The sequence below is a fragment of the Danio rerio genome, chromosome 2, assembly GCF_049306965.1.
Source record: "Danio rerio strain Tuebingen ecotype United States chromosome 2, GRCz12tu, whole genome shotgun sequence".
Classification (NCBI taxonomy): domain Eukaryota; kingdom Metazoa; phylum Chordata; class Actinopteri; order Cypriniformes; family Danionidae; genus Danio; species Danio rerio.
In genome coordinates, this window is record NC_133177.1 from 28,226,204 (window position 1) to 28,242,105 (window position 15,902).

The 15,902-nt window shown below is 36.9% G+C and overlaps 1 protein-coding gene across 1 annotated transcript; it reads right to left on the reverse strand.

Annotated features, from left to right (window-relative positions):
• Positions 1 to 2,509: 2,509 nt before the first annotated feature.
• LOC137487497 (uncharacterized) lies at positions 2,510 to 15,297 on the reverse strand. Its single transcript, XM_073925945.1, has 18 exons — positions 14,989 to 15,297; positions 13,864 to 14,172; positions 12,980 to 13,288; positions 12,094 to 12,402; positions 11,210 to 11,518; positions 10,292 to 10,546; positions 9,303 to 9,397; positions 9,138 to 9,185; positions 8,370 to 8,748; positions 8,056 to 8,232; positions 7,077 to 7,165; positions 6,816 to 6,849; positions 6,342 to 6,436; positions 5,846 to 5,893; positions 5,333 to 5,711; positions 4,655 to 4,831; positions 4,469 to 4,557; positions 2,510 to 3,946 (listed from the first exon to the last, which is right to left on the reverse strand). Exons 1-18 carry the CDS (start codon positions 15,104 to 15,106, stop codon positions 3,812 to 3,814), a joined length of 3,354 nt encoding a protein of 1,117 aa, XP_073782046.1. The 5' UTR covers positions 15,107 to 15,297; the 3' UTR covers positions 2,510 to 3,811.
• Positions 15,298 to 15,902: the final 605 nt, after the last annotated feature.

A 15,902-nucleotide genomic window follows, 5' to 3' on the forward strand; every position in this document is an offset into this window, starting at 1 on the left:
GATTTTCAAATTCCAAATATAAAAGAGCAATACAAACTGAAGCAGACTGATTAATATAAACAAACTTAAACTATGAATGTGCTAGGATTTTACATTTTTAAACAGAAATATCAGCATATTTATGTTTGCTAGCATAAGCTGAGGTCTTTCCACATTTACAGTGTCCCCTGCTGATGAAAAACTCTTTCACTGAGATCTGAGATGGCTGGTGTGAAGAGGTAAGCCTTTTATAAACCAGAGATCAGGGTATACGAAGGTGGTCATTCTTATGCACAGCACCCCCTCTGTTAAAAACATGTGTTGAGATTCATTCAACATTTCAACCTGTTTGAATCATCACATATTTGAACCGATTATATCCCCACTGACTTGTCTTTTTGTCCCAAGATGTTAACTGATGATCAAAAATCTAATTCTGCTCTTGCCTCACTTTTTGAATTAGCTCGACAAGAGCTGGAGAATTCTAATGAGAAAGTGGGTTTCCTCAAGTCCTACTAATTCCAGTAGTTTATCAAAACATGTTTTTAGACTTTGCAACCAACGGTGCAGCTGGTCATTTGGGTGTTTTAAAAATGGATGACTGGATTTGCGAAAGTTTTATTGGCCTGGTTTAAAACGGGATGTCTCACGATTTTGTAAGACTTGTCACATTTGTCAAGTGGTTAAGAAACCCAACCAAATGATTTAACCTGCACCACTTTATCTAATTCTGATGGTTTCTGAGCCATTTGAATATATTTCATTCGTCTGTGTAGGACCTCTTCCACGATCAAAATCTGGCAATAAGTATCTGTTAACAATTATGTGCGTGTCTACACATTTTTCTGTTGCCATTCCTTTACATTGTGTAACTGCTAGAGCGATCACCAAAGCACTGGTTTTCACGGTCTTTGGTTTGCCAAAAACTCTTCATATTGTTCAAAGAACTAATTTGACATCTCAAACATTTTCTCAAGAACTGAAATGAGTCGCTATTAAACATAACGTCTCCACTGCTTATCATCCAGAAAGTCAAGGTGCTTTGGAGAGGATTTATCTTATTTTATGATATGCACATACTACTTTAAGCTTGAGAGAGGAGGAAATTCTGTGGTTGCTTTTCGCTTCATGAGAGGTGATACCAGAATCACTGGGGCAGAACTTGTCCTTTGGCTGTATTGAAAGAGAAGTGGCTCTTTGATTCAAAAAGCATCACTGTTCCTGAATATTATTTGTTTGGGTGGGTCAACGCAAGCTTGTTATGATGGTCCTTATGTAACCCCGCCGGTCCTACGCCACCCAACCCGTTCTGAACTGGTATCGATCCAGCAACCTTCCGCATGGGAGTCGGTTGCTCTACCAAGGAGGCTAAAGACCATGGCCTCTAGTGTATGTCGCTAGAGCACCTTTAGAGATCAGAGAAGTGAGGTTTACATGCACAGCACTCAGTAGCTGGCCTCCGTTACACTTACGAGATCAAAAAGAAACTGTCCGACCCTCTATGCACCCGATCGTTGCAAAAGTTAAAAAGTTTGTCATGTAAATATGATTAAACTATATTATGAGAGAGAGTCAGATACCTGAAAAGTTGTAAACATTGTACCTGTTTAAGAGTCTCTTTCTGTTGGACCATTCTCTGGACCATTTCATCTGTTGATGAAAGCGACGTAGAACCATATAGACGTACCGTTGAGGTTAAAAAATTCTAAGATGCTCACAACTTTTAGCCAGCTACCTCACTTGTCAAGCTGAGAAAGCTGATTCATCGGGTTAGCAAAAAGTTTTCCAATGTTGTTCATTGATATTTCTGATATAACCTCAATTATTAAGCATGAATGAGTCAGGCGATAAAGCAGTCCACTTAAAAGGTCATTTTTACAAAAAAGAAGTACATGTTGGAAAATCACATTGCTGAGTCCAGTAACAGTCTGTGGCGTTCGCCATGCTTGCTGGTAGAAAAATCTGATGGCACATTTAGATTTTGCACACATTATTGACTGGTAAATGCTGTAAAAATAATGACTGCTATCCTTTGCCAAGAATAGATGATTGTGTGGATCATGTAGGTTCTGTGTACATTTTTTAAGTCGACCTGATTAAGAGATACTGGCAGGTGGCGTTAACTGAACGTTCAAAAGAAATATCATCATTTATCACCCCTGATGCTTTTCTTAATTATAGGGTAATGACGTTCACCCTATATCAACACATCAACAAAGTGTTGGCTGGTGTTCCCAATTCCAATTTACTCAAACAATTTTTTAATTGACTTGCAGAGGCTAAGCTTACCGTCAACTTGGCCAAATGTGAATTTGGTAAAGCAGCTCTTGTCTATTTGGGAAAAGTAATTGGTAATTGGTTTATTTCTCCAACTGTGATCCGATTGTTGTATATTGTAACTATAACCCACTCACCTTCCTAAATTCTATGCGTAATTTGCATTTATAAATATTGTTTACTGTCATTAATAATAATGTAAAATTTAAGAAAAAAGTAATAAAAAAGAAGTGAAATGAAAGAAATGGAGATGCCATTTCTGAGTGTAATTTTTTATTGAGCAAATAGAAAATGTACATACAATACAACATCACATTACAGTTAACATTAAACATACAGTGTGGTACCTTCTATTTTACAGAGATCCGAAAGTGACGTAGTGGTGGGGAAAAAATGGTTGGTATATATATATATATATATTTTTTTTTAAACAAGTTTTTATTAGTTTTTTTCTTTTTAGACATACACGAAACAAAAATTCAAACACAACATAAAATGCCTGACACAAAACATAACTGCATATACTGTACAAACGTATACATATGGCCATAGCCATAAGCTATTATGTTACAAATAATACAACATGGCAGAAACAGTGAGAAGTTTGATAAAAAACAGAATACACATAAATGAATGTCCACACGGACATTATGTCATATTACGAATCTCGTAATCCACCACCAGTGTGCAGCATCCACAGAGATGAACCCATTTATGATATGGGGAGGGTTAGGAGGCCATGATGGACAGAGGCCAGTGGGCAGACTTGCCCAGGATGCCGGCGTTAAACACCTACTCTTTTTTTTTGAAGGATTTCTAAGGACAACAGAGAGTCGGGACCTCGGTTTAACGTCTCATCCGAAAGACAGCGCTCACTGAGCAGTATAGCGCCCCCATCACTATACTGGGGCATTAGGACCCACACAGACCGCAGGTTCAGTGCCCGCAGCTGGCCTCACTAACACTACTTCCAACAGCAACCTAGCTTACCTATGTAGTCTCCCATCCATGTACTGACCGGGCGCAGCCCTGGTTAGCTTCAGTGGGCGACCATGTGAGAGTTGCAGAGAGCTAGCTGCCAGTGGCTGTCGATAGCTTCGATTCTCCAAGTTGTTGATGTGCTCAGTAAGCATGGCTACCTGTTTTTCAAGACTACAAACATGGCATTGTGGAACATGGATTTTGTATGTACAGTCCAGCGTGTTACCAGAGTATGAATGCAATTCCTTTCTTTAAATGGTTGATGTACATATTGTGCATATGTCTTGCAGTTGTTGAGAGCTCTGTACATCACTATGGAGCATTTCACAGTGAATGCACTTCTTTATTCGGCACTGGGTTACTATAATTGTTGCCGATTTTTTTTTTTTGCATTTTCAATTGCACAGCAATCATAAGTATTTCCACAAAATATTTATTGATACAATAAAGTTGTACAAAATACAAAAACAAAAATGAGAATGCCATGACAGCTGATGGATCAATCAGTCCCTGAGTCTGGGTTCTTGAAGATTTCTAAGGTCTTGAGGTGGCACAGGGTTGCTGTCATGGCTGGCTACAACAACAATATAATATAAAGAAAGAAAAAAAATGTAACAATTAAAAAGAAGGGAACATAGTAAAGTTGGAAATCCTCTGACAGCTGATGGACCAGCCAGTCCTCGGGTCCAAGTCTTTCCACATCTTCAGTCTGAACAAAAAAAAACAAAATTGAGGTCTGCTATTTAATGCATTATTAACCAAACAACATCTAAAAAGAGGCAATATACAGTTGAAGTCAGAATTAATAGCCACCATTTTAGGGCCAAAATTATTAGCCCCTTTAAGCCATATTTTTCCTCGATAGTCTACAGAACAAATCATCATAATACAATAACTTGCCTAATTACCCTAACCTGCCTAATTACCCTAATTAACCTAGTTGAGCTTTTAAATGTGACTTTAAGCTGTATAGAAGTGTCTTGACAAATATCTAGTAAAATATTATTTACTGTCATCATGGCAAAGATAAAATAAATCAGTTATTATGTTTAGAAATGTGTTAAAAAAATCTCTCCGTTAAACAGAAATAGGAGGAAAAATAAACAAGCGGTCTGATAATTCAGGAGGGCAAATAGTTCTGACTTCAACTGTATGTAAACGAAACGATTATGAAAATTTAGTAAAAAGAGTGCATAAGAAATATCAAACATGTTCAGAATGTGAACAATACCATAAACCAGTCATGGAGACTCAGTTTCTCAAGTTCAATTCGCTGCGCTGGGTCGATCTGGAGACAGCAGCGGATCAAATCACAGCATTCTGTGCAGAAAGTAGAGAGAGAGCATAAATTTACTTCACAACTCTAGTTTGTGTTATTCAGATTGACCACTTTCCTTGACCCAAATAGAGATTTTACCTTTTGTCAAGTGATCTTTGGTCCAGATGTTATATCTGATCATTTGCAGGTCGTGTCGATTTGGAAACTCCCCACACATCATCGCATAAAGGAGTACTCCGAGAGACCACACTGTCGTTGGTTCACCGTGGTACTCGCCAGTCATAAGATACTCAGGTGGTATATATTCATTTGTGCCTGAATGAGAGAGATTTTAACCGTTAGTCATTTTGTTAATCAAATAGTCATCACTCAGCAATAAAGTATTCGATTTACAACAGGGATTAAGCAATGTTTTTCAGTTCATTCATTAAAAAGACAGTTCAGCCAAAAAGTAAAACTCTGTCATCATTTACTCACTCTTGACCAGTTTCAAACCTTTTGAGTTTCTTATGCTGAGCACAAAAGAAGATGTTTTGAAGAAAGTAGGAAACCTCTAACCATTGACTTTCATAGTGGTTACAGGTTTTCAGTTTTCTTCAAAATATCAACAAAAGAAACTCATAAAAGTTTAAAATCACTCGAGGAAGAGTAAATAGTGGACAAATCTTCAATCCCTTTAATACACCAGATCTTCAGTCTTAATAGATCAGTGGACTCCATTCTATGATGCTACTGTATGTGAGAGCTTGACCCACTCAGAGTCTGAACTCATCACTACAGTTTGAGACACTTCACAGTTTAAGGGATCATACATACCAGCAAAACCTCTGTAAGGAGCATCGGTGAGGATTTCCCCGCATCCAAAGTCGATCAATTTGACTTCGAGGGTGTCTGGGTTGATCAGGAAGTTCTCCATCTTGATGTCGCGATGAAACACTTTGCGCCGGCAGCACGTTTGAGCTGCCAGTGTTGCCTGCCGCATGATCACCCGTGCCAGATCCTCATCAATGAACGACTCTTGGCACATGAGAAAGGTGCTCAGCTCTTCAGCGGGCATGGGCCGCTCTAGGACCATGATGTACTCTTCCTCGTCCACACGCCAGTCCAAAAGCTTAATTATTTCCGGTATTGCGGGTTCTTGGTTTGCAAGAATTGAAAGAGCAACCTCCATTGGAAGTGATTCCGGATAGCCGTCCTGGAAGAAATATATTTGTTATGATGATTGGATGGATATTGTGTAAAACATGACGACGATAACAGTTTGTCTTGTGAGTTATAGATAGGTGAAATGAAACAGTGAATGAGAGTAGAAGAGCACAGCATACTTACAATGTCGATGAACTTGACGTTCTTGGTGTTGGCAAACTTAATTGCCACCTGCTCAACAGAACAAAGAAAGCATGTGTTATAGAATTATATACAGTTATTGTGTTCAGAGTTCACATTTGTCCAATGCCATCTCGTGGAAATTTGTCACTTTTTGATTTAGTGGCTGATTTGTATGAATTTGTACAATCTCATTCTTGTAATTTGCTTATCCATATTGACAGTTGGGTTTAGGGCTGGGGTTTGATGCCACACATCCTTTTAAAAATCATACATTTTCATACGATAAGCCACAATTAGCCACTAAGTGACCAAAGGTAAAATAGTTCAGTTTTCTCTTGAGATCAGGCTGAATTTCAGTCATTAACACTAAACAGTTTAACAAAGAAACAGTTTAAGTTAGCTCAAAAATAAGAATCCCATATCTATCCATTATTTTTATCTGATATTCTGATTTAAAGCGGTGATCTAGATATTAATTGATGAAAATTGATGATACCTGAAGGCCATCCTCTAGTCGGGTTGCAGCTTGAACAAGTCCAAAGCCTCCTCTACCCAGCAGAACGCCAAGTTCATAAGAAGATGAGTTGATGACTGTCAAAAGAAAAATCAAAGATGTTGATATATAATGTCAATCAGTGGAGAGTTTATTTAATCCAAGACTATTGTCTGATTCATATACTCACCCAATATTTGTACTTAAAAATAAATTCACACAAAACAGGACAGTTTAAATGAACTGTAGTATAGAAATATTTATGCTTCATGTAAAATCTACATATTCAACACACACATGTAAACTAATGAACAATGAAATCTTGTTGAATGTTGAAAAACCATTTTGCTACTTATCATCTATTATTAAACAAAACACATAAAACATTTTAATGCTGATTAAATATTGACATTAATAAAGACATTGCCATAAAACTGTGTGTGTATGCGTGTGCTGAGTTAACAGTAACAAACTGACCCATTATTTCGCTGCTCTTCTTCTCTTCGTTGGTCTGAAACAGAAACAGAAATGATATTTAGTGTCATCACACAACCTGCATAAAACAAATATAGGCAACATGCCAAAAGTAAAGAAAGTGGACATTAAAGAACATGAAGAATGAATATAAGATAGTGTATTAGGACTGACTATAGAGCTTTACATAAAACTGTAAATCTAATGCCCCTTACCTGCTGACTAATCAAATCAAAAATATAAAACTCATTAACATGCATTTACCATAAACCAGCTGTGGAGGTTGAGTCGCTCCAGTTTAATCCGCTCTCTGGGGTCTATCTTGAGACACCAGCGCATAAAATTGGTGCATTCTGTTCAGAAAGAAGAGAGAGACATGATTATTACCTTGAAATATGTTGACACTCAAATGATCAAGATGCAACTTTGCTCTTAGAGGGCCGCTATCCTGCATATAGTTTAGCTCCAACTCTAGTCAAACACACTCGTCTATAGCTTGTCTTGAAAACATTGAATAGACTGTTCAGGTTTGTTTGGTTAGTAATGGAGCAAAAGTCTGGCCCTTCAAGATTAAAGTTGCCCTTCCCTGATCTAGACGATCATCCTAATTAAACCACAAGTTCATTTGGTTTGTTCTGTCTAAAGGCAGGCATACATGGTGCGAAGATTGTAGATTATGAAGACCAGAAGATTGTATAAAGTGTCAAAAACATAAACATAGGAAGACATTGCTTTCAGAGCCAATCTCTCTCTCATTCTCCCTCTCTCTCATAAAGCAGCTATTGATAAAAGTCTTGCTTTTTCACGATCAGGAAATCAGTATACCTGGTGTGTGAATTATAAAGGGAAATATAACTTTGTCTTTTGTAAACTATCATCTCTGACGACTCTGACATGTATGACACATCATGCAGCAGTTGCTGTGCAGTGAGTTTATCTTCCTGACTGGTCAATTTCTGATAGATTGTAAGGTTGACCCATTCAACTGCACACACCTCATGATTTTAGGCCAACAAATTGTAAACATTTGTCACATATTTAAAAATGATCTGGAGCTTGACAATGGCTAAGCTTGACTCATAAGCTCTTCTCACTCAGTATGAGCAATGACCATACAAGCATCAATAATTTCCACAACTTCTCCTGATGGGAAAAATATACGAGCTCGAACAACAGCACCATTTCATATGCCTGCCTTGAGACTAACAAATACAACTGTTCTGTGCTAAAATGAAGATCTCACCTTCTGACATGCCTTCTATGACCCAGTCTTTATCCATCATCGTATTCAGTCCTTCCATTGTTGGAAATTTCCAGAAAATCAATAAAAACAAGACTATTCCGAGAGACCACACTGTCGCTGGTTCTCCGTGGTATTTGCCAGTCACCAAAACCTCAGGAGGGCAATATTCTTTTGTGCCTGGAGGAAAGAGATTTTGTTTCAGTCAACATGGCATCTTTAATTGAATATCCATTATCCATGAGAGCTTGGCCCACTCAGAGTCAAGTATGAAAAGCCCTCAAGTCATCACCACACTTTTAAGTGATCATACATACCACAATAAGCTGTGTAAGCTTCATCTTTGAGGATTTCCCCGCACCCAAAGTCAATCAGTTTGACCTCAAGGGTGTCCGGCTTAATCAGGAGGTTCTCCAGCTTGATATCTCGGTGTAACACTTTTCTTTGGCAGCACGTTTGAGCTGCGGATACGACCTGTTTCATGATGAACCTTATTCCATCTTCTTTAATGGGGCCAACACAGCTTTTTACGAACTCGATCAAGGGCTGACAGGGTATGGGACGTTCCAGGACCATGAGGTAGAAGTCACGTTCCACCTGCCAGTCCAGAAGCTCAATAATTTCAGGAACCCTTGGGCCTCGATTCGCAAGGATTTGAAGAGCAATTTCTATTGGAAGTGGTTGAGCAAAACCATCCTAGAAGAAAGAAAGTTTTTATGAAGAATCAGTGGTAAAAGAATTGAAATCAGTTGATTGTCTACTAAAATATCATTTGCTGTCTGTGGTTAAAGAATTAATTTACCCAATTCTGAAAACTCTGTTATTAATAACCCTCTTGTTGTTTTTTAGTCTTAAAAGTGTTCTTGGAGCTTTGTATGTACAGTTGATCTCTAGGATTTCATCTAAAATATCTAAACTTGAGTTCTGAAGATGAATGAAGGTCTTGGGGGGTTGGAATGACATGAAGGTAAGTAATTAATAGCATAATTTCTTTTATGTGTGAACTCATCCTTCAAAGTTAGCATGACGTGTTTAAAATGTAAAATTGTGGAACAGAGGAGAAACAGAGAGCACAGTTTTCTTACAATGCTGATGAACTTCGTGTTGTACATCATGCAGTATTTCACTGCAACCTGATCAAACAAAACAAAAGAATGGATGTGTTAGAATTACGAACAAAGGCAATGGTGAGATGAGAATAACAGGCCAAAAATGATTGGCTAGATTGATATCGCTGTTCAGATCCATACCTGAAGTCCATCATCCAAACGAGTCGCTGCATAGACGGTTCCAAAACCTCCTTCACCGAGCTCATCGTCAACTTCATATTGGCGTGAATTGATGACTGTTAAAAGAGAAATCAGAGATGAGGGAATAAAATGTGACAGCACTTACTACTACTAAACCCAATTAAGAGATACTTTTTGTTTATTTTCTGAAGACAAATTAGCTGAATATTAGTTATCAACAACATTTAAACAATCTGTATATTAAACTCAGTCTGAATCTAAAACTACTAAACTGTAGGGGTCTTACTATTCGCACCTAATCATTTAGGTACAAGCCTTTGAGTTCAGTTACGTGTACAAAATACTTAAAATGTGCAGAATTGGTTCAAATCGGGTTCCCACATGAGCATATTAAGCATGATTATTACTCTTGTCTGTATAACTGAAAGGACTGAGGATTGATCGACATGATTATTATCCACTAAGTTGTTTCCACATTATACTGACAAAATTTGTGATCATGCCAAATGTGCACTTAATCATCTGTCATGACATCACAGTCTACCATTATCAATGTAACATGCAGTTAAACATACATTCATGGAAAAAGTGACACTTCTGGATGTAAATGCTCAGTAGTGATCTGCTGCAACACTGCACTGACAAACACATATCTGTGCATGAATGAACAAGAGAGTACAACACCTTCACTAATAGTCAGAGTGTTCCAGAATTTAGCTGAATAATTTTTAGGTTCTTGCATTTTCTGAATACAGGTGGAAATATTAAGCATTTTAATAAAAACCTAAATGTAAATGTTTTTTCTGTTTTTAGTTTTATTCATGCAGCAAAGGTTTCAATAATAATTATTGTCCAATTTCTTTTCAATGACTGAAAATCCATATATTTATTCTAATTTATTTGTAGATTATTTTATGTAGAATTTAAACTGAGGTAAAACTGTGAATGTTCACTAAATTAATGAATAAGTGTCAAGGTAGCAAACTGACCGAAAATTGTTTTCTTCTCCTGAGGAAATGAAGGCACTGCAGCTTGAAGGACATCATCCTCATTACAGTCGGACGTGGCACAGGCTGTAGGAACGTTGTCTATACTTTGAGCTGCAGCACGGTCTGAAGTTTGGAGGGTCGGTGCAGTGCTGGGAGATTGGAGGACATCACTGTGGTCGTCAACATGGACTGGACAGCCACTGGTGCTTGGTTCCTCCGATGACAGGTGTTCAGTCCTGCCATCAATTTCTCGACCTAAAAAAAGTAACAATATGTAAGAATTAAGGATTGATTTATTCAAGTTTTTAAAAATGGAATGTTAATTAGCCATGTTAAAGTATGCTGTACATTTTGAAGTGACTATTTGGGGTGTGGTAATCCGCCATTATCAATGCAAAAAAGCAGTCAAACAAACATACATATATATATATGAAAAATTGCTCGGTAGTAAATTGTGTCATCATTTACTCACCCTTGATTTATTCCAAACTATTTTGTTTGTTTTTTAACAGAAAAGATGCTTCAGACAATGTTGAAACCTGTAACCATTGACTTTAATAGTATTTGTTTTTCTACTATGGATGTCAATGGTTACAGGCTTTCAACATTCTTCAATATATCTTCTTTTCTGTTCAACAGAACAACAAAACATGGTTTGGAACAAGTCAAGAGTGAGTAAATGATGGCAGAATAATATTTTTTGTGGTGGACTCAAATTAAATCAGTTTTAAATATTTGATATTCATAAATAAAATAATAATAATAATAATAATAATAATAAAAAGAAGCTATTTTAAATATTTTCTCTCTAACTGAAACAAAAATGACTCAAACCATTTATTGACACACTTATATTAAACTTCCATCTAATCTGTGCATGTTCATTGAATTACTCAATGTGGAAGTGAACAAACTGACCAGTCACAGTTTTCTCCATATCCTGCTGCTGGCATGACTGTGGCTCAGTGTCCTGAAGAACACGAGCACACAAGTCAGCTAGCAAAGGCACTGCAGCTTGAAGGACATCATCCTCACTACAGTCGGACGTGGCACAGGCTGTAGGGATGTCGTCAACACTTTGAGCTGCAGCATGGTCTGGAGTTTGCAAGGTCGGTGCAGTGATGGGAGAATGGAGGACATCACTGTGGTTGTCAACATAGACTGGACAGCCACTGGTGCTTAGTTCCTCCAATGACAGGTGTTCAGTCCTGCCATTGATTTCTCGACCTAAAAAAGAGAAACAATATGTAATAACTAAGGATTGATTTATTTATATTTGATAAATGAAATATTAACATTGAAAAAGTGACACTGCTGGATGTAAATGCTCAGTCGTGTTCTGAATACTGAAACATTGCACTGACAAACACATCTCTGTCAATGAAGGAAATCAATAAATATTCAGAGTGCTCCTTCATTTTGTACAATCCTTTTTAGCTGATTGTCTTTTCTTATTGTGTGTCTTGCTCTTTTTTGAATATGGGTAAGAAATGTAAGTATTTATTATTGTTCAGAACAAATGCTGTTTAAAATATTTTCATTCTTAATTCATGTTAGCAAATACAATAAATAACATGAACTAATCAAACATTAAAGTAAAGTGTTTCCAGTTCTTTAATTATTTTAATCAGGCAGGCATTTATTCAAATGTTTTAATCTGTTATTATTCACAACTGACTAAACAAAAAGCACTTCTAAGTTTTGCCATTTTTCTCACAAACTTATTATTACACTGATGTTAAACTGCCGTCTAATCTGTGCATGTCCATTGAATTACTCAATGTGGAAGTGAACAAACTGACCAGTCACTGTTTTCTCCATATCCTGCTGCTGGCATGACTGTGGCTCAGTGTCCCGAAGAACACGAGCACACAAGTCAGCTAGCAAAGGCACTGCAGCTTGAAGGACATCATCCTCACTACAGTCGGACGTGGCACAGGCTGTAGGGATGTCGTCAACACTTTGAGCTGCAGCATGGTCTGGAGTTTGGGGGGTCGGTGCAGTGATGGGAGAATGGAGGACATCACTGTGGTTGTCAACATAGACTGGACAGCCACTGGTGCTTGGTTCCTCCAATGACAGGTGTTCAGTCCTGCCATCAATTTCTCGACCTAAAAAAAGAAACAATATGTAATAACTATTGTTGGATTGTTTTATTCACATTTGACAAATGAAATATTAACATTGAAAAGTGTCACTGCTGGATGTAAATCCTCAGTCGTGTTCTGAATACTGAAACATTGCACTGACAAACACATCTCTGTCAATGAAGGAAATCAATAAATATTCAGAGTGCTCCTTCATTTTGTACAATCATTTTTAGCTGATTGTCTTTTCTAATTATTTGTCTTGCTCTTTTTTGAAAATGGGTAAGAAATGTAAGTATTTATTATTGTTCACAGCGAATGCTGTTCATGATATTTTCATTCTTAATTCATGTTAGAAAATACATTAAATAACATTAACTAATCAAACATTAAAGTAAAGTGTTTCCAGTTCTTTAATTATTTTAATCAGGCTGGCATTTATTCAAATGTTTTCATCTGTTATTATTCACGACTGACAAAACAAAGAGGCACTTCTAAGTTTTGCCCTTTTTCTCACAAACTTATAATTACACTGCTGTTAAACTGCGTCTAATCTGTGCATGTTCATTGAATTTCTCAATGTGGAAGTGAACAAACTGACCAGTCACAGTTTTCTCCATATCCTGCTGCTGGCATGACTGTGGCTCAGTGTCCCGAAGAACACGAGCACACAAGTCAGCTAGCAAAGGCACTGCAGCTTGAAGGACATCATCCTCACTACAGTCGGACGTGGCACAGGCTGTAGGGATGTCGTCAACACTTTGAGCTGCAGCATGGTCTGGAGTTTGGAAGATCGGTGCAGTGATAGGAGAATGGAGGACATCACTGTGGTTGTCAACACAGACTGGACAGCCACTGGTGCTTAGTTCCTCCGATGACAGGTGTTCAGCCCTGCCATCAATTTCTCGACCTAAAAAAGAGAAACAATATGTAATAACTAAGAATTGATTTATTTATATTTGATAAATGACATATTAACATTGAAAAAGTGACACTGCTGGATGTAAATGCTCAGCCGTGTTCTGAATACTGAAACATTGCACTGACAAACACATCTCTGTCAATGAAAGAAATCAATAAATATTCAGAGTGCTCCTTCATTTTGTACAATCATTTTTAGCTGATTGTCTTTTCTTATTGTGTGTCTTGCTCTTTTTTGAATATGGGTAAGAAATGTAAGTATGTATTATTGTTCAGAACAAATGCTGTTTAAAATATTTTCATTCTTAATTCATGTTAGCAAATACATTAAATAACATGAACTAATCAAACATTAAAGTAAAGTGTTTCCAGTTCTTTAATTATTTTAATTAGGCAGGCATTTATTCAAATGTTTTAATCTGTTAATGTTTACAACTGACAAAACAAAGAGGCACTTCTAAGTTTTGCCCTTTTTCTCAAAAACTTATTATTACACTGCTGTTAAACTGCGTCTAATATGTGCATGTTCATTGAATTACTCAATGTGGAAGTGAACAAACTGACCAGTCACTGTTTTCTCCAAATGCTGCTGCTGGCATGACTGTGGCTCAGTGTCCTGAAGAACACGAGCACACAAGTCAGCTAGCAAAGGCACTGCAGCTTGAAGGACATCATCCTCACTACAGTCGGACGTGGCACAGGCTGTAGGGATGTCGTCAACACTTTGAGCTGCAGCATGGTCTGGAGTTTGGAAGATCGGTGCAGTGATGGGAGAATGGAGGACATCACTGTGGTCATCAACATGGACTGGACAACCACTGGTGCTTGGTTCCTCCGATGACAGGTGTTCAGTTCTGCCATCAATTTCTCGACCTAAATGAGAAATAATATGTAATAACTAAGAATTGATTTATTTATATTTGATAAATTAAATATAATTTAGCCATGTTAATAGACGATATAAATTGTAAAATAAACTATGTGAGGTTTATTTTTGTGTTTTCAACATGCATGGATGTGTTTGTCATGCTTTTTGTGTTTTTACAGTTTCTTTAAGTAAAGAATTAAGTTGCCATGTCATTTCATCATGAATAAAAACATCACCAAATTCAGTTTGAAGCAATGAATTTCAGTTTTTTGTAAATGCATGACAGTATGAACTTGTATGCAACTGTATGTAGTAAACTGTAGGATGTTGAGTTTATTTCTGAATTTTGTAATATAATATCTATTATACTGTACTGCATTACAGATTTTCACTTTGGTATATTTATTAAATCAGAATTGAAATTCTCAAAGCCGCTTATTCAGCCTCTATAACATACAGATTGTTGCTGATTAAATTAGATACTGCTAATTCTTTTCATCTATGAGACATATAAAAGCAAAAGATCTCCTGCACATGAGTTGTAATGAAAACTGCCCAGAGCTACAAAAACATTGTATACATGCAAACTTGATCTAAATGTTTAAACATGTTTATCCAGAACTTGACGTGCTGGGTTGGAAATATGGTGACTGAAGAAATATACTAAATCAACTGTAGATACACAATCGACTCCACAGACTTTATAAAACTGATTAATAAAACTAAATAAATATAGTTTTAAAATTAATAATAAAAAACTTCAACGACATCGAGTGTATATGCAGAATTTGGTGCTCTTATAACATCGGTATATGGTTTACCATCACTGGTCATCGTGGGTGGAGAGTTTTTCTCCACGGGTTCTTCTCGATCTGGGTGGGGTTCGTTTACTGTCCTACCCCGCAGGACTAAAGCAATTACTCCGAGTAATGTTAACATTTTTAAAGAGTCTTAAAAACGGGAAAATTTCAAACGTACAACAAATCTACGAACAATTAACTGTCAGTAAAGACGAAAAAAAGTCTTCGTATATCTTCACACTACAGTGGATTGTGAGTAATGGCGCCTGTTCAGCAAAACGTCATCTTTAGAACTTGATGGAACGTGACATTCTAAATTCCAATAAAACCAAGCTGCAACGTGATTGGCCCTTTTAAAAATTCATAAAAAAATTCAATACAAATAGGCAATAATTTTAGTGGCTCTTTTCGGGTATATGTGTGTGTGTATGTATGTGTGTGTGTGTGTGTGTGTGGGGGGGGGGGGGGTGTGATGGGTGTGTGATGGGTATATTTCTCATGCATTTTTTCGAGTCTTCTTTTTGTGTTCACATGATAAATTTATAAATAATAGCCAAGTTTTCAACTGTTTAAATTAAGAAAATAATTTCGTTTAATCAAAACGATTATTTTGCTCAAAAAACTCTGATACTCAATATTGCGATTAAGGTTTATCTGTAGTAACGTTTTCTTTAAACAATCATTAGGGTGTACTCATTTTTTGCAGTATGGTCTTAAATTATTTTGTCCACTGAATCCACATTGCCTTTGGTACTGACTAATATTTATCTCACAGATAAATATGTCTCATATAAATATATATTAATCTCATGCTGTAACGTTATATTTCCAAAGACAGGTCTGGAAACATATTTTATTTCTGCATTTTCTGCTTGTAACGTTAAAAGGAAAAATGCTGTGCAAAGGCGAAAGACCGTAACTTTTTTTTGACGAAA